General features: G+C 49.8%; 1 protein-coding gene across 1 annotated transcript in view; it reads right to left on the reverse strand.

Annotated features, from left to right (window-relative positions):
- The window catches only part of dlg5a (discs, large homolog 5a (Drosophila)), a 46,831-nt gene that overhangs the window by 3,038 nt on the left and 20,481 nt on the right, over positions 1-23,312 (reverse strand). Inside the window, exons 9-31 of the mRNA XM_062519446.1 lie at positions 20,977-21,161; positions 20,217-20,342; positions 18,942-19,074; positions 18,338-18,465; positions 18,049-18,224; positions 17,791-17,894; positions 16,975-17,067; positions 15,518-16,510; positions 14,740-14,857; positions 12,577-12,724; positions 11,258-11,391; positions 10,095-10,184; positions 9,806-9,974; positions 7,632-7,794; positions 7,119-7,252; positions 6,365-6,529; positions 5,571-5,754; positions 4,854-5,002; positions 3,871-4,041; positions 3,183-3,379; positions 2,635-2,778; positions 1,705-1,832; positions 1,295-1,404 (exon numbers count right to left, since the gene is read on the reverse strand). Coding sequence (XP_062375430.1) covers positions 1,295-1,404; positions 1,705-1,832; positions 2,635-2,778; positions 3,183-3,379; positions 3,871-4,041; positions 4,854-5,002; positions 5,571-5,754; positions 6,365-6,529; positions 7,119-7,252; positions 7,632-7,794; positions 9,806-9,974; positions 10,095-10,184; positions 11,258-11,391; positions 12,577-12,724; positions 14,740-14,857; positions 15,518-16,510; positions 16,975-17,067; positions 17,791-17,894; positions 18,049-18,224; positions 18,338-18,465; positions 18,942-19,074; positions 20,217-20,342; positions 20,977-21,161 — 4,142 coding nt within the window. The remainder of the gene's footprint in view (positions 1-1,294; positions 1,405-1,704; positions 1,833-2,634; positions 2,779-3,182; positions 3,380-3,870; positions 4,042-4,853; positions 5,003-5,570; positions 5,755-6,364; positions 6,530-7,118; positions 7,253-7,631; positions 7,795-9,805; positions 9,975-10,094; positions 10,185-11,257; positions 11,392-12,576; positions 12,725-14,739; positions 14,858-15,517; positions 16,511-16,974; positions 17,068-17,790; positions 17,895-18,048; positions 18,225-18,337; positions 18,466-18,941; positions 19,075-20,216; positions 20,343-20,976; positions 21,162-23,312) is intronic.

A 23,312-nucleotide genomic window follows, 5' to 3' on the forward strand; every position in this document is an offset into this window, starting at 1 on the left:
ATAGCCCAGGGGACCGCTGGCATTTGGCTGGTGCAGCCCTGGCGTGCCATATGCACTGCTGGAGAACGAACAGTCTGTGGCCCAGTTCTCCCCCCCCCCCCCAGGCACCCAGAGGCAGCACCCTGCTCCTGCACACAGCCGCTGATCCGCAGCGCCCCCACCCCCCCCATCACAGGAGCGAGCGCGGCTCTGCGCTAAGGCTCCGCTCCGTATGACAGGCAGCCGCACCGCTGCGGAGGTAAACGCGGAGCCTTTTCCCGGAGATTTCCGGCCCGGGAAGACGTCATTTACATAAACCTCAGCAAATCCTAAGGGTGTTTGGGAAAGCTGCTCTCGCAGCCGCGGTGACTGTGTAGGAGACTAAACTGGTCCAATTTGCTCATCGGCTGTGAAAGTGGAGATTTGCAGCGCGGTTCACTGCAACCAAGCGAACATCTGAAGCGAAGAGGATAACCTGAATCTATATGCACGCTATATCTGGAACTGGTACCTTTAAGTAAAGCCAGCGCTCGCTTGCTTCCAGAGAAGCCCTTTTGGCTCTGGATGATATGCGCATCCAACTGAAAACAAATGTGCTGATCTCTAGACAAAGTGTGAAAAGAGAAATTGTATGTGGACCAGTCATTGATGGAAACCTATTCACTCTTTCAAGGTTCATCAGCTGATAAGTATATTTTATCCTGGTACACACTGTGGGTCTGGATAGAATTTGTACACTATAGGAAAGTGTGAGGGAATTTCTCCATTAGAATTTGTAGCTAATGCAAAGTTGTCTGGTTAGATGGTGCAAGTTTGTATTTATTTGGGCATGTTCTTAAGTCGTGCTACAGAGACTCTGAAAGGACAAGAGAGGGTTCTTTCACTCTGGAGGTCTTTAAAAGCAAGGACAGGACAGGACCAAACATAGAGGCCAAACATAGAGGCCTGCTGAACACCGCTGAACTGCAGAGCTTTCAAATCCACTTCTGGGTGGGAGCTCTGCCTGAAAGGCACCCCTGATATCAAATGTGATTTATTGGACTAGTTTAAACAAGCTGTGGAGAAATGGAGAAATGGAGTCCTTTACCAACAAGGGGAAAGGATTGAGGACAGAGAGACAGAAAAGAGAAGGAAAAAAAGAAAGTCTCTCCCCGATCCATTAGTGTTTCAGCTCTGCACCACTGCTAGTCTTATGAAAATATGAGAGAGGGAGAGAGAAAGAGAGAGAGAGAAAGAAAGAAAGAAAGAAAGAAGGAGAAAGAAAGAAAGAGAGAGAGGAGACACACAGACATCAGTGATGTGACAGGTCACTTACTTGATCTGCTTTGCGTTTTTGTAGCGTATGAAAATGACGATTGGGTATATGTGAACGCTGTGAAGCCGCTCAATGGCGTGTGGTGCAATGTCAAGCAGACAGTGAGAGTCCTATGAGAGAGAGATGACAAGACAACTCAAGCTCCACCTCCATGACCAATGACGACCAGCATACCGTACAGAAAAAACAACACACAAATATGGCTCCAATGCACCTCAGTGCCACAAAGGGTCAACAGACAAACTACTGGCGATGATCAGCTTTTAGAGAGACTCGATTAATATTTTTAATGACAGTAGAGGCACCATTTGGTTTTAATACTATTGAACAATTCAGACAAAAACAACAAAATCAACCACTTTTGGAAGCGTTTGGGCGAGATGGCACAGTGAGAGAGCATGGCGGAATACCTTCTCCGTGATCTCCTTAATGGAAGCGACCGTTGTCACGTCGAAGTGTCCACTGCGCCGCTTGTAGTCGATGAACAGGCAGTCTTTGACGCCGCGCTCGATCGCCTGCTGAGAAGCCTTCATCACCTCTGCAGTGTTGGAAGAGACAGCATCAGCAGAGTAAAAAAAAAAATCTCAGTGTGGCTTTATGGGGGCGAGTAGCATGGAGGAGACCGGGATTACAGTGCCAAACAGCACTATGGTGAAATGAAAAGGATCAGGAGCCAGGACACTGAGGGAGAGTGGATTATGCCCGTGCATTTCAACAGTACCCCAATACATTCCTATGGTAGCATAATCAACTAGGCTGGGTGAACCCTGCCTGAACTTCTGGGGAATTTGAATTTCGCCTGGCAGCTCAGGCTGGAAACCAGTAGATCTATCTCCTCTGTTTACTGCCAGAACCTTTGGCTCCAATCAGAAACGGCCATACTCTAGTCCTGGCACGCTATAAGCCGGTTACGTGACGATAACGAAACTTACCGTAAGCGACACGAAGTGCGGTAGAAACCTCCCCAGACTAATGTTCAATCTTAGAAGATTGTGCTTACAGTAGTATGGTGAAAACCAGACTAATAATTAACCACTCTTACACCAAATTGATTTGGTAAAGCAGAACATCACAGACATCATACTGTACGCATTCTAATAATGAAAATTGGGCCTCACACTTAAAAGGAATTTAATTACAATAGGGGGTGACGTATAATTAGATGTTACACTGACCAGAGCCCAAATTAAAACTGCGTGAGTGGAGTTACTGGGCGAGAGAGGTTTGCCCACGGCTTCTACAGCACCGCATGAGGTCATCCTGCAACCGGCCACTTCTCGGGAAGTCTGTGTGAGTGTGTGTGTGTGAGCAGAACGGGGAGTTGCCCCGGCAACACTCACCAAGCACGCATCTGCAGAATTTCCCCGGAGACTCTTTGACCAGCATGTCCTTGACGGCGTCCACCAGCGGCCCCAGGACCAGGACGGGCCGCGGAGAGGCGCACTCCACCTTCTGCACCCGCTGGTAGGCCAGGCTCACGTAGTCTGCAGAACACACACACACACACACACACACACACACACCACCAGTCACGACACACACAGGAGCTCTGGGAGCACCGGCTAGGCTCTGCTAGCACGTTCGCTTTGGCGAAGGGAAGAGCAGGAGAATTGTTTTGGGGGGGGAGAGCTAGGGCCTAGAATAGCACCTGAGTCGTGATAAAAAAAAAAAAAAAGTTTTTCTGTCATAATGTCTAAGTTTGCAACAAAACCAGGCCAAGGTCATTCTTGGCTTCAACCCAAATCTAATTTCCCAAAAAAGTCTAGCCGTTTTCTTTCAAGAGGTTTCTTTTTTTTTCTGTTCAGATGCACATCAGAAGTCTGACGGCAGCTGTAAAAGGTTTGCAGCCCCCCTCCACACACACACACACACACACACACACCCTCACCGTCCAGGAATGGGATGGAGTCGGTGCTGATGGCGTCCAGGGCCACCAGCTCTTTGCCCTCCTTGGAGCTGCTGCGCTTGTGCTTCTGCTTGCGCCGGAAGAAGGAGCGGCGGGCCGCCGCCGACAGGGTTTTACTCGAGCCATTCTCGTCCTTCACGTCAGTCATGCTGTGTCTGCGGTAGAACTCCTGATCCATCCTACACACACACACACACACACACACACACACACACACACACACACACACACATGCACACACACAGAGTGAATCAAAAGGCCAACCACACAACATTTTTCAGACTACAGTCAATGTTCTTGTGGGTATTATGGGTGTGTCTGTGATTGTAAAGGGAAGGAATGTAATGTCCGCAACACTGATAAATTGCTCCCGTTTAATGACAGATGCAACGTTTCGACCCTACTGGGTCTTCATCAGGCAAAAAGATCCGCACACTGATAGAAGCTCCCAAACGTTTATTTATCACAACGTTTCAGACCAAGGTCCTTCATCAAGGTGCAACTGTTGTGCTAAATAAACGTTTGGGAGCTGCTATCAGTGTGCGGACCTTTATCATTTCTTTTCACTTCTTTTTGGTCCAGCACCTGTACTACTGAGATGTGCGCGCATTCTCTTTTTTTTTGTTTTGTTTTTGTGTGTTTTGTGATTGTGACCATATAGACCACTCACATGTATTTGCTGGGAATCTGCCCCCTTTGCATGGTTTGTGCATTTTCATCAAGTTGCCAGGCCATCCAGGTGCCAAAGTTGCCCTTTGGTAGTGTGTCGTCCACGTAAAGGATGTCGTCCTTTTTAAAAGTGAGGTCCAGCTCCGCCTCCGCCGTCCGGTCATAAAGTGCTCTGAGAGAGAGAGAGAGGAGGATGACAAACGAGAGAACGAGAGAAAGGGAGGGATGAGCGACAGAGGGAAGAAGGGAAGGAGCGAGAGAGAACCTGATCCTCTGGCGCTTAAGCATGCCGTCTGCGTTCATGACAGGCGGATTGGCAGGCGGTGTGTATTTACTGCCGCTGACATCATACGCCGGCGCATAGGAGCAGAAAGCCTCGGCGACAGCTGGCCAGACAGGAATCTCGTTTGCAAAAACAAACATGGCTATTTTGGAGCAACAAAAGTTCCACTATTTCACATCCTTCTCCCCGGTGTCACAACAGTGAGCGTCGTTAGATGTTTTCTTTCCAACAGAATATACCAAGAGCAGGCTACGATGATACACAGTGCTCCAAATACAGAAATACCATACTACGAGAGAGATAGCATCTTAACTTTGGGTTATCTCCCCACACTGGCATAACTGCAGAGATTTAAGCAGATTCACATGAGCGTGAAGCGCCGCACACACACACACACACACACACACACACACACACACACACACACACACACACACACACACACACACACACACACACACACACACACACACACACACACACACACACACACACACACACACACACACACACACACACACACACACACACACACACACACACACACACACACACACACACACACACACACACACACACACACACACACTGTAGCTGTTCAGTCCTTTCTGTTTACAGACTTTTTGCTTCCAGTTTGCTCAAGGAGGGGTTAGTCATATGCCACATAACAAGACTGCCTGGACGACAAATCTCTCCTTCACCTGATATAGAATCCGTCTCCAGGAGTGTCTTTTAGTGCGTTGAAATCGTCCAGTCGCCGCTGGACTTTGAAGGTAACACTCTCGGCTGGCTTCAGCATCTCCAGATAGGCCTCCTCTGCAGTCTTGTTCTTCATGTGCACAGAACAGTACTGCATGGGGAAAGAGACACTCACAGTCACTCACTACTCACAGCAGGCCTTCGGCCAATGAGCCACTGCACACATATATTCCAGAAAACGGGCAAAAAAGGGGCAAAAAAAACCCCAAGATGGAGTGAAAATGCCCACTTATGGCTTCCTTTGTGGATTAAATGTCCCCTGATTGATTTCCACTTGAGAGGAATGGAATGTGCGCGGAGATGAAATGACATTTATGTGGGGTCCCTGAGAGACAGAGAGAGCCAGAACTGCGCCTCGGTCTGAGCTATGCTCTTTGGCAGAGCGCTCGGCGAAAAGGCCTGCCAGGAATTGGATGTAACAAGTTTTCCCCCCGCACCCCCCCCCCCCAAATAGATTGCTTGTGTACAATGGTGGAGGAGGAGAGATGAGGAGAGGGGGAATCAATGAGGAACAATAGGCCAGGGAGAAAAGTGGCTTTGGCTTGAGGATGGCAGTGGCAGAACAAAGCCCGAGACTGATTACTTGTGTGTGTGTGTGTGTGTGTGTGTGTGTGTGTGTGTGTGTGTGTGTGTGTGTGTGTGTGTGTGTGTGTGTGTACCTCTAGAATCATGTCTCCGGGCGTCAGGCCGTCTGGCCCCTGCGCGGGGCTGTCGTCCTCCAGCCCCTCCACATAGATGCCCCTCAGGTTGCCCCCGCGGATCTGCACCCCCAGCTCCCCCTGCCCCCTCCGCACGCTCACCTGCCGCGGCTCCGGGAGCTTTCTGGAAACTTCCGATGACATCCTGCGAGGGGGAAATAACGCATGTCAAAAACAATCGATCGGCTGCATCTTTAGGCAGTGGCCAGAGACAAAAATCAATCTCTTATTATAGAGTCATTGTACAAAAAGAAACCCTTTGGCACACAGCACAAATCAACAGGGGCTGCGGGCAATGGGGGACCTGTCTGGGTGTTGATTAAAGTGAGTGTGCATGTGTGTGTGTGTGTGTGTGAGCGTGTATATGTGTGCGTGTGTGTGTGGTGTGTATATGTGTGCGTATATATTTGTGTGTGTGCGTGTGTATATATTTGTGTGTGTGCGTGTGTATATATATATATGTGTGTGAATGTGTGTATATACTGTGTGTGTGTGTGTGTGTGTGTGTGTGTGTGTGTGTGTGTGTGGTGTGTATATGTGTGCGTATATATTTGTGTGTGTGCGTGTGTATATATTTGTGTGTGTGCGTGTGTATATATATATATGTGTGTGAATGTGTGTATATACTGTGTGTGTGTGTGTGTGTGTGTGTGTGCGTGCGTGTGCATATGTGTGTGTGTGTGTGTGTCTGTGCGCACGTGTGTGTGTGTGTGTGTGTATGTGTATGTGTGCGTGTGTGTGTGTGTAGGGCCTACCTGATGAAGCTGTGGGGGCTGGTGGTGGGGGTGGTCTGTTTGGAGGAGGGCGTGAGCGTGCCCTCGTCCTGCTCACTCAGGGTGTCGATGGTGGAGTGGTTGTCGGGCGTGGTGGCTCCGCTGCCCTGCGGCGTCTGCTGGGTGCTGATTGGCTCCAGCCGAGAGCTGCGGACGAGACAACGCACCTTTAGCACCGGGACAGAACACACCGGCCTGATCCAAACAAACAAGTCCTGGACATGAATGGTGTCCTACAACGTAAGATAACTCATAGTTTGGCTATGTGTGGTACTTATACAGTCCTATGGGCCGTGGCCTACAGGTTAGGGTTTCGGGCTTGTGACCGGAGGGTTGTCGGTTCGATCCCCGACCAGTCTACGGCTGAAGTGCCCTTGAGCAAGGCACCTAACCCCTCACTGCTCCCCGAGCGCCGCAGGCAGGCAGCTCACTGCTCCGGGTTAATGTGTGATTCACCTCACTGTGTGTTCACTGTGTGCTGTGTGTGTTCACTAATTCGGTTAAATTGGGTTAAATGCAGAGAAACGTATTTCCCTCACGGGATCAAAAAAGTATATATTCTATTCTATTTTTCTATTCTATGTATGTGTGGTACTATACGGTCCCCCCTACTACCCTACAGTTTATTTACCCCTCCTTAAACTAATGCAACTGTGGCACAATAATTTCCACTACCGTATATTTCAAAGTATACGTGACAATAAAAGGTGAGACTGAGGGTGTGAGCGTGTGGCACCTGGAGCGGGAGTGGTTGCCCAGCTGGTGCATGTGCGGGTTGTACTGGGCCATGATGGTGATGGTGTCGCACTGCTGCCCGATGATGAGGCGCGCCTGCTGCTCCGTGGCATTCCGCAGGTTGATGCCGTTATACTGCAGAGGAGAAGTGAGGAGCGGAGGAGAGGAGAGGAGAGGAGAGGAGAGGAGAGGAGAGAGGAGCGGAGGAGAGAGGAGAGGAGAAGAGAGGAGAGGAGAGGAGGGAGGAGCGGAGGAGAGGAGAGGAGAGAGGGGACGTCATGTGAAAGGGAATCACTCAACACAGACCACAGCGCTCACCGTGTCAGTCGAGCGCGCTTGTTAACAGCGGGTGTTTACATCGCCGCGTGGCTGAAATGGAGCCTCGGACAGGTGACCTGGGCGCCATGCTCGGAGGGTATAGGGTTAACGCGGCAGTGTCCAGTGACGCCCGTGGACTGGACGGGGTCAGTAGACGCACCGCACGGACGGCCGCGCAGCTGTCACTGTCACTCACCTCCAGGAGCTGGTCGCCGTACTCCAGCCCGGCCTGGTGTGCGATACTGCCGCCCGTCACCTTGGAGACGAAGATGCCGCCGTTGTCGCCGCTGACGATGGAGATGCCCAGGGGCTCGGCACCCTTGTGCACGATGACGTTGCGCGGCTCCTCCAGGTACGGCCTTCGGGAGGGGACAAAAAGAGCGAGAGTGAGTGAGCGCACTGCTCGGAACCCCATCGCCACTCCACTGAGTGTGTGTGTGTGTGTGTGTGTTTGCATCATAGCCACAGGGAGAGAGAGAAGCCAGGCGCCCTCATGCCACATACTGAGCACTACCGAGACAAGGCCTCTGGTGTGCAGCCCACTCATGTCAAAGCTTGATCTCACACACACACACACACACACACACACACACACAGAAACACACACGGAGGAAAAGCAACAGGTATACGGGCGCTATACCATCTGAAGAGCAGCACTGAGCACGACAAAGGGGAGGAGGTTCAGAGACATGTGCATGGACAGAGAGACTCAGACATGTGAGTTCAGCCACAACATACACACACACACACACACACACACGCACAGACACGCACACGCGCACACACATACACGGTGGAAAAGCAACAGGTATACGGGCGCTATACCATCTGAAGAGCAGCACTCAGCACGACACAGGGGAGGAGGTTCAGAGACATGTGCATGGACAGAGAGCCTCAGACATGTGAGTTCAGCCACAACATACACACACGTCACACACACACACACACACACACAAACACGCAAACACTCACACATGCATCAGGCACTTGGCCAAGGTCATCCAAAAAAGGCAATATTTATACACACACAAGCAGATATTAGCCATAACCTTGTTCATACAAAAACCTCAAAAGAGAGATCTGCATGGGCAAACAAGACAATGGTAGCGGCAGATAGTTGTGGATGGTTTTAGACACATCCACTATAAATGCCAGCTGAGCTGAGTAGTACTTTAATTGACACACTACAACATACAACTAATATCCATACATCCTGGACGGACTAAATTACTTTTTACAGTTGATGCAAAGTCTTCAAGCAGATATGAAGAGCGGGACAAAAACTCCATCAATCATACTGTAATGTAATTGTGGAGTGAAGTGAGAAGCTCATCCACCCACACACCATTTGCAGGATAACAGTGATGTTTCACATTTTAACAGAAAAGTACTGCAACAACACTAAATAAATCATTTGAATAGGCTAATGTGTGGTGATTTCCAGCTATTTCATAGCTTCAAGATACAACTAAAAGTAGGTATATTTACTGCTGAATATGCATGTCTTCATATAAGGACTAGGAAATAAGAGCTACAAAAATACCAATCTGCATATTGCAACCAAGAATTGCTTTTTGCTTGAAGATCAAGAAGATTTTGGAAAGCCAGTGGCATGGAATGAACCTAACAAAGCACTTCTCCCCCTCTACACCCCCCCCCCCCCCCCCCCCACCCCCATCTGTGTACAACAGGACACAGGAGACAGCAGACAGGAGACAGCAGACACAGCAGACAGCAACCAACCTCAGGCTCCTGAGAGAAGAGAACCTCGGCCTAGCAGCCAGAGGGATTCTCAGAAAGGAGCGGTTACGGTACAGATATCTGAAAGATTCAGGAGAGAGAAGGCAGGAGGAAGAGAAGGGGAGAAGACAGAACAAGGATTTCATTTAGTGTGAGAGAGACTCCAGGGAAACTCCAGAAACAACAAAAACAAAAAAAGCAGAACAAACACGTAGAGAAGACTGAGAGACAAACGTTTTTGGATGGGAGCACAGCGAGACAGACGATGGTGGGGAAAAAAGAGAGAAATGATGCACACATGGCCCACTTCAACATCTTTCTCTCTCTCTCTCTCTCTCTCTCTCTCTCTCTCTCTGCGCAATGTCCCCAAATCAATTTCAAGCATGAGCATAAAAAGGGGGACTGAAGAAACAGAGGGAGATAAAATCGCTTTGGCGTCTAATCTGATCACTTTTAAGAGCTCCGGGAGTCGCTCCCCCCGCTGAGCCTGAGCACGCGGAGGTGTCTAAATGGAGCGGCGGAGATGGGGGCCGTTGCCTGGCAACCGGGGGGGGGGGGAATGGTGGGTTTGGGCTGGCGGTGCACAGAGGGGGGGTGGGGGTGGGGGCGGGCGGCTCGCTCGCTCCTCACCGGTCTTTGCGGCGCTCCACCACGGGCACGGGGCTGACGGAGATGCGGGGCAGCGTGGAGATGGAGCCCTGCGACTGGCTGCTGGCGAAGGACGACGTCTCCAGGTTGAGGGGGGACAGCGGCGGCGTGATCAGGCTGGGGCTGCTGCACTCCGAGTGGGACAGGGAGCCTGGGGGAAGAGCAGCACAACGTCGTCACTCGCCGCCAATTACACCGTCACAACACGCCTAACGGCCCGTGACGCCAAAAGCTAGCAGTAGTTAGCTACTGTAGCTACGGTTGCACGTACCTCGGTCTGAGCCCAGCATGGAGCGGGGGTATCTGGGGGTGGATGGGATCTTTATCCTCTCAGTGCGATACTGGACATTATTTGATGAACCTGAAAAACAGTAATAGTATGAGCAAATCTGCTTAACTCCAATGTGTTTCTCTTTCATTGCTGTCTCTGTGGCATACTCAATAACTAGACCACATTTTGAAGATTAAGATGACCAATGCCACTCAGAACTATTCTCTGGAACTGGTAGAATATTCTACCCAATCCTATTGATCTATTACTTGTACAAGATGTAAAGCTTCAGGGTTATCTGGTCCCGACCAAGCGAACAGCCAGGCTTGGTAAGAGGAGAGAGGTCTATTCCATTTATATGCAAAATGTATTGCTAGAGTCAACTGATTGTTTGCCTATTACCATATGGTTATCATTTTAATTCTATAGCCTTACAATTATTAACATATATTTGCTGTTTGTAAACAACTTATTTTGATATAATAATAAAGAAAAGTATTTTTGGAATGGGGAAACATGGCTCTTTCTGTGAAACAGCAAGAGTAGGCGTGGTGGACCAACTGAATGCAAATGTACATTATACACCCCCTTAACTTGTGTGCTTCCTTAACTCAGCTTGCAACATCATTAAGAATGCGCTTGTCACTGCAAAGATACACACAGCATGACTATATACGTTTCATGAATAGCCTACTGTAATAGTTGATTGGAAATTAGGGCAACTTTTCAGGTGTTTTCAACAAATTTGTTTGTAAAGACAATGTAAAGGCAGATATGTCATACTATGTGTATCTTTGCAGTGGCAAGTGCTTTCTTAACCATTAAAACAGTCACTGGAGATGAACCATGTCTGCAGCAGAACTCAGTAAATGAAGAACAAGTTCTACACTGGAAATGAGAAGAGATTCTACAAAAGAGCACAAACCGTAAAACAAACTGCAAGGTACTACTTGACTCTCCGCTTGAGGAGTCATAGCACTTACATCTATGACTTAAACTGTCAAAGTACTGATATCCATCAATACATCAACACTTACTCTGACACTTACACTTAATCCTGTGTGTGTGTGTGTGTGTGTGTGTGTGTGTGTGTGTGTGTGTGTGTGTGTGTGTGTGTGTGTGTGCGTGTGTGTGTGCGTGTGTGTGCGTGTGTGTGTACTGACCGTGTATGTGCTGGCGGGGCAGGGAGTTGGTGGTGTGTGAGGAGCGGCTGGTGCGGGACGAGGACTCGGAGAGGTCAGTGCCATGGCTGGGCTTCTGGCTCAGGTCCAGACTCAGGCGCCCTTGGTGCTGGGGACTGCAGGACAGAGCACAGGTGAGACTGCAGCGGGTCACTCTCAGTCAGCACAGCACAGGAGTCTCTCTCTCTCTCTCTCACACACACACACACACACTCATACTCACACACACCTCGGGGCTCTGTGTTAGGGTCACATTCAGTCAGCACAGCACAGCACAGCACAGTAGCCTTTCTCTCTCGCACGCACACACATACTTACACAGACCTCGGGGCTCTGTGTTAGGGTCACATTCAGTCAGCACAGCACAGTCTCTCTCTCTCTCACACACACACAAACAAACAAGCACTCACTCATACACCTCGGGGCTCTGTGCACAGGCTGTGCCTCTCTTAAACACTCTCTCTCTCTCTTACTCACACACACTCTCACTCTTTCTCTCTCTCTCTCTATCTCTCAACACACACACACACACACACACACACACACACACACACACACACACACACACACACACACACACACACACACACACACACACACACACACACACACACACACACACACACACACACACACACACACACACACACACACACACACACACACACACACACACACACACACACACACACACACACACACACACACACACACTCCTCTGGGCTCTGTGTTCGTGTCTGGGGGGGTAAGGCAGTGCAAATGTGCTGTGGAGCAGAGTGCTGTTGGTGTGGTGTGGTGTGCAGTGCACAGCAGCCCTGTTATCTGCGCTGTGCCCTCCTGCTGCTCTTCAGAGGGCAGGCCAGTGGGGCCAGTGGGGCCAGCAGCTGACATGCTCGGCTGATGGAGTTAGAGTAGTGTGTGTGTGTGTGTGTGTGTGTGTGTGTATGTGTGTGTGTGTGAGTAAGAGAGAGAGAGTTAGAGGAGGCGCCGCACAGGAGCCATTACGGCCTCGTCAAGAGCAGCGCAAATGAGGGAGAGGAGCGGTGGCACAGGAGACGCAGAGAGAGAGAGAGAGACAGAGAGAGAGAGAGAGACAGAGAGAGAAAGAGGAGAGTGTGAGAGAAAGAAAGAGTGAGAAAAAGAAAGAGAGCGAGAGAGAGGGAAAATAATAAATAGAGTGAGGAAAAAGAGAGCGCGAGAGAGAGAGCGAGAGAGAGAGCGCGGGAGGGAGGGAGGCAGTGTGTGCACGTCACACCTCCTGCCATATTTATAGTGGTGGTGAGGGTGGCGGCGGGCGCTACCTGGGGTGTGAGTGCTGCTGATGGCAGATTTGGCTGGCCACTGAAGGACAGTTATTAGTGTGCACCCGGTGACTCCGCACCGTGTAGACCGGATTCCTCATGACGGCCGTGATGGCCGGGCAGGGCGCCAGGCCGCGATGTGCTGAGTCTAGAGGAATAAATCAGAGCGCACAAATAAATAAGGCGGGACACCAGAGCCGGCCCGGTCCGGTCCGGTCCAGTCCAGCGGGCCATAAGATGGCTGCACACACACACACACACAGGCAGCCGCCCCATAAGAGCTCCCTCACTCCCTGTTAAAAGCCACTTCATCAGCTCACGCTAGTCATCGGCAGCTGCTTTAGCAAACAGAATAAAGGGGCAGTTTGGAGGCATTCAAAAACAACTACACATTTGGACCAGTCACAAATACATATCCATGTGAAACTAGTGGGAACAGTTCAGTTTACGTTAAGTAGGTGCATGCACATCCCACCTCACTGGGGCCAGGTGCAGGACACAAAAAATGTAAAAGTGATAAAGGAAAGTAGACGTCCGCACACTGAGACTCCAAAACCGACAAGATTTATTTAAAACCACATACAACGTTTCGACCCACCAGGGTCTTCTTCAGGCCTAAAGAAGACCCTGGTGGGTCGAAAGTTTAACGTTTTATGTGGTTTTAAATAAACCTTGTCGACTTTGTAGTCTCAGTGTGCGGACATCTACTTTCCTTTAACAGTTCAGTTTACACCAAACAAAAATAAATGGCATGCCTGTGACCCCGTGCTTATTTGGTAACGTTTGAGTAAAAATAGCTCTACTTAATTGCACATCATTTATGAATAGCCCCTTTTGCACCTTCATTCCTGTAGCCATGCTAATCTGGTGTGTTTGACACACATATCCACAAACACAGCTGCTACACACCACAGATGAGCAAGAGGCTCAGAAAATAGGCTTTGTGGCCAAATGAGGAATATTCAAATAAGGTAAAAATAGGCCTTCTTTATAAAACAGTGCGCACGCGTGTGTGTTAGTGTGTGTGTGTGTGTGTGTGTGTGTGTGTGTGTGTGTGTGCACGCAGGCAGCACAAGCAGCCTCCAGCAGCACAAAAGACTATCCACAGAGAAGCTGCTTGTTTACAAATAAACAAAGGGAAGGTAATCTGCATGTTTTTGTTACATTCACCAGAGAGAGAACAGCATCCTTTATTTATTTGTAATTCATGACCACCACGGGTACATATGATGCCAATGACTGCACAGGACTGCAATATGATATATGTGATGCATACTGTTGATGCCTTTACTACTGGGGTTTTACTTGGATGATGGCAATACAAGCAAATCGTGGTCGAATGTTGCGATATAATGTGCATACATGATGTTCACAGCCTTGGTGAATTCCATCTAGTTTATGACGGTTAACGGCCTGTTAAGTGCCACAAGAGTGCAATCAGAGCATCAGAGTCGTGAGTTTGGAAGCAACTCAAATGCATTAAAAGCCTCAACGTGCACCAAGAGGCCCATCTCGGCCGTAAATCTACTGCAATGTCTCTCATATTTCATACTTGTCCAGATATTCGTGATCAGAGGAGCAAATTGCTGAAATGTGCCTGTTTTTATGGAGGTCAGCTGGACCAGCATGGTTAATGGACTCGGTTGACTAATGTTCTGCAGTACAACAGCCTATGTGTGTAGTCAGGATCATTACGTCTAGAGACGTAATGCTGGTGCTTCATTATATCTGCCGTGCACGGGACGATGTTTGATGTTGTGTGGAGATGGCTTATGAACTTGTCTCGCTATATTGTGAATATACCATCAAAAATGCAATTAAACTGTCCCATCTGTGGAGGTTCAAACCAACAGCTTGCAGTGGAGAGTTGTGCATGCAACGCACTGTATGGACTAAAGCCTATATGACGCACTATACAGTATAATGCATCAAATGAGGCGAGTCAAATGTGCGTTTCTGCCAACATTGACCTGCACATCGCTGTCAAAGCCATCTGCTGACTGCATGGACACTGTATGGGCAAAGAGAAAAGGCTAGAGAGAGAGAGAGAGAGAGAGAGAGAGAGAGAGAGAGAGAGAGAGAGAGAGAGAGAGAGAGAGAGGGAGAGAGAGAGAGAGAGAGAGAGAAAGAGAAAGAGAGAGAGAAAGAGAGAAAGTGACTCACTGGGAGGGAGGGTGCCGTTGTAGACGGTGGGCACAAAGCCAACGCTGTGCCGATGCCGGTTGGGTGAAGACCGGAGCATATCCCTCGCCTCCACTGAGTGATCATCACAGGAGTAGCTCTGCACAAGCACAAACACACACACCACACACACACACACACAAAGAACTCAGCACACAAAGCATCACGCTCACCATTCTGTGCATGATAATACCTTAAACACTATAATTAGACCAAGGGAAAAACGTATAGTATATTTTCCGCAGGCTTTCGCACCACCTGCCCGCCTGCCTGCCTGCGTGAATAAATCTGGGCCATTATATAAGTGCAGGGGCTGGACAGCGGAGAGAGAGAAGGGCATGTGCTGCTTAATAGCTCACACAGAGAGCAGGACCATGGCTCAGCAGTTTGCACCCAGGCTCTGGGCTGTGGAGCGGAGAGAGGGGCATCAATCTCTGGCTGAGAGGCTAATTAAAGCAGGCAGGCGGTGAGACCAGGACAGGGAGGGAGGGAGGGAGGGGGGGAGAGATATAGAGAGAAAGAAAGAAAGAAAGAAGGAAAGTGAGAGAAAGAAAGAAAGAAAGAAAGAAAGAAAGAAAGAAAGAGAGAGAAAGAAAGAAAGAAAGAAAGAAAAAGAAAAAGAAAGAGAAAGAGAAAGAAAGAGAGAGAAAGAAAGAAAGAAAGAAAGAAAGAAAAAGAAAAAGAAAAAGAGAGAGAAAGAAAGAAAGAAAGAGGAAGAGGAAGAGAGCGGCGTTGGGGAGTTAGGGGCTCTGTATCACACCTGAAAGCTGGGGAGGGCGATGGTCTGCGGGGTCATCCTGCGGCGCAGCGCGGGGGCGGATTTGGGCCGCGGCCGCTTGACCTCGGGCTCCTCGTGCCGCAGCCGGCCGATGTCCTCCTCGCAGGACTTGCGCGAGGTCAGGGGCTTGGCCTCGCTGAAGCCGTGCGGGACGCCGCTACCGCTACCGCTGACGCTCAGGCTCAGGCTGAGGCCGCGCTCGTCCCCCTTGGGCTCCGTGATGGTGGAGTCGGACGCCGAGCTGCCCTGCGCCTTGTGCTTGAACTTGAAGGAGTCGGTGCGGGCGGGCGGCATCGGCGGGAGGGGCGGGGGCTCCAGCTTGGAGGGCTGCGGGGAGTGGGCGCTCAGCTGGGCGGACGCGTTGGGAGGCGGAGGAGGGGGAGGGAGAGGCGGGGAGCAGCGGTAGTCCGGCAGCTTGGGGAGCGAGGGGTCGGGCGGGCACTTGAAGACGTCGTCGAAGATGGGCTTCCGCTGCTTGGGCGACTTGAAGATGGAGAGCTGCGCGGGGGCGTCCGACGGCGACGAGGAGACCGGCCCGCCGACGATGCCGCCGCCGCCCGCCACCACCATCTTGGGCCAGGTGCCGCCGCTGTGCTTGCGCTCCAGCGTGGTCTCCACGGTGACGAGGTCGGCGGGGCCGGCGGGCTCCAGGCGGCCGTAGCAGCACTCCTGGAAGGCGCTGGGGTAGCGCGGCGGGCCCAGCTCGGACGCCGGACGCAGCTGGTTGGGGTGCACGGCGGCCGAGGGGAAGGGCTTGCGCTCCGACGGGTACGCCGGCGCCGCGTCCGTCCGTCGCTCTCCACCGCCCGCGCCCGGCGCCTCGCCGCCGTAGATGTCCGTCTGCGTGGAGCTGTTGTGCTTGAGGTTGCGGCTGTTGCGCGAGTGCACCTCGGCCATCAGCAGCCGCCCGCTGGACTTCTCCACCTCCCGCAGGCTCTCGAAGATGTTCTGACCCGACGAGCTCTGGGGGAAGAACTGAGTTGCAGCAGCACAACATTACACCAACGCTCCACCAACAGTAAAAACATGCAAGTAAACATAGACAACATAGACAGATCAATCCCTTCTACACTAACACAGGAGTATGAAGCTGGGAAGTGATGAGACATGACACTTGCACTGACTAGCACTGGCACAAACATTGGCCTTCAGCTGATAGAAAGTGATCCAACCAAACTATTAGAAAGCTCAATATGTCACACATCAAGGACCAAATCTTCACAAAATGTGCTATTTCTGGTAGGGGGCCTACATAGTGAAATGAGCATGAGGAGACACACACACACACACAAAAAGAAAGAGAAAGAAAGAAAGAGAAAGAAAGCAAAAGAGAGAGAAAGAAAGAGAAAGAGAGAGAGAGGGAGAGAGAGAGAGAGAAAGAGAGAGAGAGCGAGAGCAAGAGAGAAAGAAAGAAGAGAGGGAGCTTCATTAGAATTCACCTTCATGAGGGAGAGACTGAGCGAGTCCCTGCAGCTCCTCAGCAAAGCCTCGCATTCCGTCAGTGATTTGTTATCTAGCGCGATGCCATTTATCTGGGGAATGGGGAAATTTAGGTCAGAACTTCTCAAAAGAAAGAGAGAAAGAGCAAAGAGGGGGGGGGGGACTATTCAGGTCCCCAAATTTCCATCACAATAAGCATGAGCTGGAGGTAAAGATGCCAAGCCTGGCCCTGGAGAAGACTCCACTGCACCCATTCTAAAAAGAGGTCACCCAACCAATGAACTCTTCACATTTGTGCTTTCAGATGCGGTCTACATTTCAGCCTGACATTCAGAACACCTGCTATCGCTCTTCGTGTCACAGTCACACTGCTCGGAGTTTCCACACATTATCTGTGAGGAGGGGGAACTAATAATGTCATCAGTTATGATCAGCATCCGCAGAGGGCTTCGGAGAACTTGACCCTCTGCGGCGATTAAGATCGGCAAAAGGCATATGTTCCTCGCGTTAGCCATCGAAGAGCAAAGCTATCGCGTATCATACAACTTAGCTACAGTAAGCGCTCGCTTTTAAACGTGGCGGGGAGGCATAAATGCCACTCACCCACCGTGAGTAAGGAGCAGGATTAAAATGATAGCGCAGTCGGAGAGGGCCACAATTAAGTTAAGGTCAGGGCTTAGTGGGAGAGGACTCTTTATCCCTCTTGAAGAAAAGCATATATTCTGCTAACCAGGCGGGATGTGTATCAGCGACTGCATCTTTGGGGGGTATATAAATAGAGTACAGATGCCCATCGGCGAGCGTGGCACACTCACAGCTAGAAGTCGGTCTCCTGCAGTGAGGGAGCCCTCGCGGGCAGCTGGGCTCCCTGGCACGATGGTGGTCACGAACACTCCGCCCTCCAGCACGATGCCACAGTCTGCCGGGGAGAGATGGTCAGAGATAATATTTGTATTTAAAAAAAAAAAAAAAAGAGCCAAAGACTAATGACCAGAGCTGAGAGTGTGCCCACTCCACTCCAGACAGATTAATACAATGAGGCTGGCAGACAGCGGGCGGATGGAAAGCGATACCTTTGTGTCCGGTGAGATTGATGTGGACGGGCGTGACCAGCCTTCCGCCCAGGGACTTCCTCCTCCGCACCACCATATTGATGACCCCGCCGCCGTTGAGCACCGCCTTGATGACCTGCTTCCTGTCTTTGTTGGTCAGGTCCACGTCATTGATCTTTAGCAGCCAGTCGTTCACCCTAAAGATGACAACAAGGGCACAAGCACCGTGAGCACAAACAAAGCCCCAAGTACACCACCATCACTCAGACGTAAATGCTGTTAAGTTAGGATTAGAGAAGCCACATGATACCTTAGCCTCCCATCTGCAATACTGCCTTTGTCCACCCTGGTCACAAATATCCCACATTCCCCAGGTACATAGGGGTCGTTGACCCCTTCTGCGATGTCAAACCCAAGGGCTTTTAAGTCCATGTCATCCTGCACCCAGATAAAGACCAAAGGCAAATGAGGACACTCTGCTCAGCTGTGATGGAATATCATTGTTCCAACTGATACATCATCCCTACAATACATTCTGATGTTGATCAAATAAGAGCGAAGGCACATCTCTCTTTTCAAATACATTAACCAGAGAGGCTTGATGGAGAATGAGTTAAAAAAAAAAAAAAAAATAACTTGGCTGTACAAATGGCTGTGTATCCAGATCAATTTGTTGAATTTGACAGAAAGTATATGGGATTAGAATGGTGGATGACACCTCTTCTATATTTACTATCTTCCTTTGACTCATTCATCTGAATCTGGCTCTTCAGGCACTCGTTAGGTCTTGCCATATAAAGTTGCTTAGCAACTGGCATACCCAGGAGAGACCCGGCGCAGAAGTGTGAAGCCAACATGACAAACAGATATTTCCAGGAGTATTTTGTTTTGCGGTCTCCAGCGGGGGCACTCACCCGGTCCTTCTCAAACTCCACCACCTCCGTCTCCCACTCCAGGGAGTCCGTGTCGATGGCCGAGTCGTGGGAGTTGTGGGCCATCAGCTGGCAGAAACGAGCCTCCTTCTCCAGCTGGCTCTCCATCTTTTCCCTACACACACACGCACGCGTGCACGCACACACACATCACACATTACACATTACAGGCCAACATCACTCACATAGCACAAAACACATATTTACATCAACAAACTATACAACTGTACAACAAACTACCATAAAGATCATTTACTTTTTGGAAGTCATAAATCCTTCCAAATACATATTAATTCCTGAGACTTGAAGCGTTAAGGACAGGTGTTGGGGTTTAAGTATACTTCAGAATGTTCATAGATAATAATAATACATAATTAGTACATATATATTTCTGTATTTAAAATGTCTAAATGATACAAATCAACAAAAAAAAGACAACAAAGAATTGTTATGGGTCTCTAAGATTTTTCTGCCCCTTCAAAAATGTTTATCATCTATAAATTGGTGAAGTGTGAAATGAACAAAACTCATTTTATCTTTGGGCCTCAAATAGTTTTATTCCCAAGGAACAAACCCACTAAAGTGTTCCTTCCAAAGTCTCTTTGGATAAAAGCTTGTGCCGAATGAATAAATAACGTGAATGGATTTTACCCTCCTCTGACCCTGGGCCAGTGCTTTAAAACTTGCACACACATGCACAGTGAACGTGCACAAACAGTGGGTGCATCTGCATCACCTGGCTGTGCACTGGGGCCTGGAGGGTGTCTTTAACCTTTGAGAAAGCCCCACTGCAGTGCACACACCCCTGCTGCCACCAGGGGGCGTGTGGGTTCACCATTCAGCCCTATGGCACGAGAGGAGCCAGAGACAGGACTGTGGCGGTGTAGCCAGGAGCACGGGTGTGTTTTGGGATTACAGATTTAATCTGAACACGCTGACGTGCAGCCAGGAGAAGGCAGCTGGGGGGCGGGGGGGGGCAGAACCCCCTGATCTCCAGCTGCACAGAGAAGCCCCAGCACGCCACAACCACTGTGGCCTGGCGGGGCTCATCGAGTGGGAAACGCTGTGTAACAGTGTATCACCAGAGGAATCAAAACATGGGAGGGGTTTTTATTCTGCTTTTTATGAGACAGAATGGGGTGAAAGGTGATAAATCCGTGTGATGAAAGTTTAATGCAATTCAACAAGCGAAGTGGAAGATAAAAAAGAGAGAGACAAGAGAGAGAGAGTGGAAGACACACAAGAGTTCTGACATACTTGAACTCTTTGAGCTCCCTCGAGACGTCGTTCTTCTGCTTCCTCATGTCGTCGAGGTTGCGGAGGGCGTCGGCCAGGTCGCTGACAGCGCGGTCTCGCTCTCGGCGCAGGTTGTCACACAGAGTCCTGTAAGGCAGCACAGACACACTTAAAGAGACAGAATACAGCAGTACCTTTTCAAGCATGCTTTTACAGACAACTAGCACTGCTAACTTCAAAGTTCATATGGAATATATAGTCATGTGGTTTGGGTCGAACCACCAGCAAAAAACACCACATCACAATCAACTACTGCATATCGTAAAATATACTGAGACGGCATGCCATGCTGGTGTTTTCAAGAATTCTGCATGCTTTCAGGTAGTTAGATGGCTAGATTCTGACTCAAATCTCTTTCCTGCTACTTTAACATCAACCAAAGCCACACTGTACCATGACCGTGGCCATGCCCTGGAAAACTGCTCTCAGAGCAGAAACACTCAGCGCCTCAGACACAAGTTCACCGACTAAATTATGACTGAAAAGACACCGCAGTGCACTACTTAGAGCAACAACAAAGGAGAAAACAATTAATAAATGAATGGCTGCCGTTACATAACGCTTTTATAGAGTATATATATAGTGCTTTGATCCATGTGCACACTTGTCTAATGAGGCCTGGTGCTGGTTTAAGCACTCCGCATCCCCTCCTGTGGGAGCGTGAACGGAGGTGACCCCACAAAGTGGACGTAGGGTGACCCCTGAAGCCGGGCGTTTTTACCGTATGCTCTCGCGCTCGGCCACGATCTTGTCGCGTTCCTGGAAGGCCCAGTCGCGGCGGCACTTGGCCACCTCGGCCTCCTGCGCCGTCTCCTTGAGCTCGGCGCTCACCGCCTCGCACTGCTTGCGCAGCATGTCCATCTCCTTGTTGGCGCGCTCCATGTCCAGTGTGGCCGAGTCCTGCTTCTGTTGGAGGGGGAGGGGGGGGGGGGGGAGGAGGAGGATGAGGAGGGGGGGGGGGGTCAGACATCAGCTCAGTACATCTGCATGTTCACTTGGGTCCAGATTTAGGGATTTCTGTGTCTCTAAATGACAACAAGCATTTTTGACTAGTCTTGTCTAGGCTACTGTAGTCCCCTTATCCTGGCTCATTGGCTCACTATTTCGCATGTGATCTTTTCAATACTTCTGCACGTCTGCATGTTCACTTGGGTCAAGATTTAGGGATTTCTGTGTTTCTAAATGACAACAAGCATTTTTGACTAGTCTTGTCTAGTCTAGTCCCCCTTATCCTGGCTCATTGGCTCAATTTATTTCGCATGTGATCTTTTGAATAAAACACATTCAATTGGGGTCAAGATTTGGGGATTTCTGTGTCTCTATTGGCAACAAGCATTTTTTACTAGTCTTGTCTAGTCTAGTCCCCCTTATCCTGGCTCATTGGCTCACTATTTCGCATGTGATCTTTTGAATACGTCTGCACGTCTGCATGTTCACTTGGAGTCAAGATTTAGGGATTTCTGTGTTTCTAATGACAACAAGCATTTTTGACTAGTCTTGTCTAGTCTAGTGCCCTTATCCTGGCTCATTGGCTCACTTTATTCCGCATGTGATCTTTTGAATAAAACACATTCAATTGGGGTCAAGATTTAGGGATTTCTGTGTCTCTAATGACAACAAGCATTTTTGACTAGTCTTGTCTAGTCTAGTCCCCTTATCCTGGCTCATTGGCTCACTTTATTTCGCATGTGATCTTTTGAAAAAAACACATTCAATAATTCTGACAGTTTGTAAGCTTCTGGCAATAGCTGGGGCTCGCTCAGAGCACCATCTAGTGGTGGATGTGGGCAAGGGAGGGGGGAGTTGATGTAGTTGGAGCAGATTTTGGCTGAGGGTTTAAATCTGCTTTGGGGTCACTCCAAGAAAATAATCTAACGGCTGACAGCTTATCAGATTTTAAGAGCGCTTCATGATGTGTGTGTGGGGTGGTGTGTGTGTGACTGTGTGTGTGTGTGTGTGACCTTAGCCTGGCAGGTTTACAGCGGAGAGAGGGAGGACAGGGGGAGGGATGGAGGTGAGGAGGAAGGAGGTGGACGAGATCCACATGGATCACGGGCCCCTGGGGCCGAGCAAGAAGGGCCGGACAGATGGCAACTACCATGGGTCCACTCCATTTAATCCTGACCTCTGTCTCCAGTCCTGCCCCAGAAAATGGGCTTCACGTCCCCGTCCGAACCACGTGCGCAATAACAAGGCTTCTAATTAATCGTCCGAGTCATACGCAAGGGGGAATGAGTCTGTGTGCAGCGGCGTGTGAAGGCGAGAGGTTGTTTATCATAATGGGATTCAGCTTGCTGAAACTCCTGATGCAGGCAAGTGCTGAGTCGTGCGAGATGGCACTTTTAAGCGCTCGGGAGAAAGGGGGATGCTGAGCGTTTCGCTTTTGAAACGGAAGGCCAAGTGTTCCGAGGCCTGATTTGTTCTCTCGCCCCGGAGCTGACAGGGTCTGTTCCCCCCTCCCTGTTGGGTTCCCCGAGGAGCAATCACAGGGCCTCCCTCTGTCAGTGTTATGGCGGCATGGCGCTGAGATGCTTCACTGACTGACTCATTCTGCTCGTCCCAATCCCTCTACTCCAACGTCGCTTATTTAAAGAGTCTTATGCCAAAAGGCAATTTTAAAGTTTGCTCTGTCAAGTCTCAAGTAATGAACTCTGTGTATGGGAGGCTAAGGCCTAATTCTGTCGCCTTCAGAGCAAGAGACCCATTTTGTGCAGTGCCAGTGGCCTACAAATCACCACAACGAATAATGTCCCCACTAATGAGCCAGGTAGAGTGCCTGAGAGAGAGAGAGAGAGAGAGAAAGTAAGAAAGAAAGAAAGAAAGAGAGAGATAGAGAGAGAAAGGGGGCGAGAGAGAGCGAGAGAGAGGGGGAGAGAGAGAGAGAGAGAGAGAAAGAGAGAAAGAGAAAAAGAGAGAGTGAGAGAGAGAAAGAGAGAAAGAGAAAAAGAGAGAGAGAGAAAGAGAGAAAGAAAGAAAGGGGGAGAGCGAGAGAGCGAGAGAGGAGGAGAGAGCGAGAGAGAAAGAGAGAGTGTTTGTGTGTGTGTGTGTGTGTGTGTG

Source organism: Sardina pilchardus, chromosome 18, assembly GCF_963854185.1.
Source record: "Sardina pilchardus chromosome 18, fSarPil1.1, whole genome shotgun sequence".
Lineage (NCBI taxonomy): Eukaryota > Metazoa > Chordata > Actinopteri > Clupeiformes > Clupeidae > Sardina > Sardina pilchardus.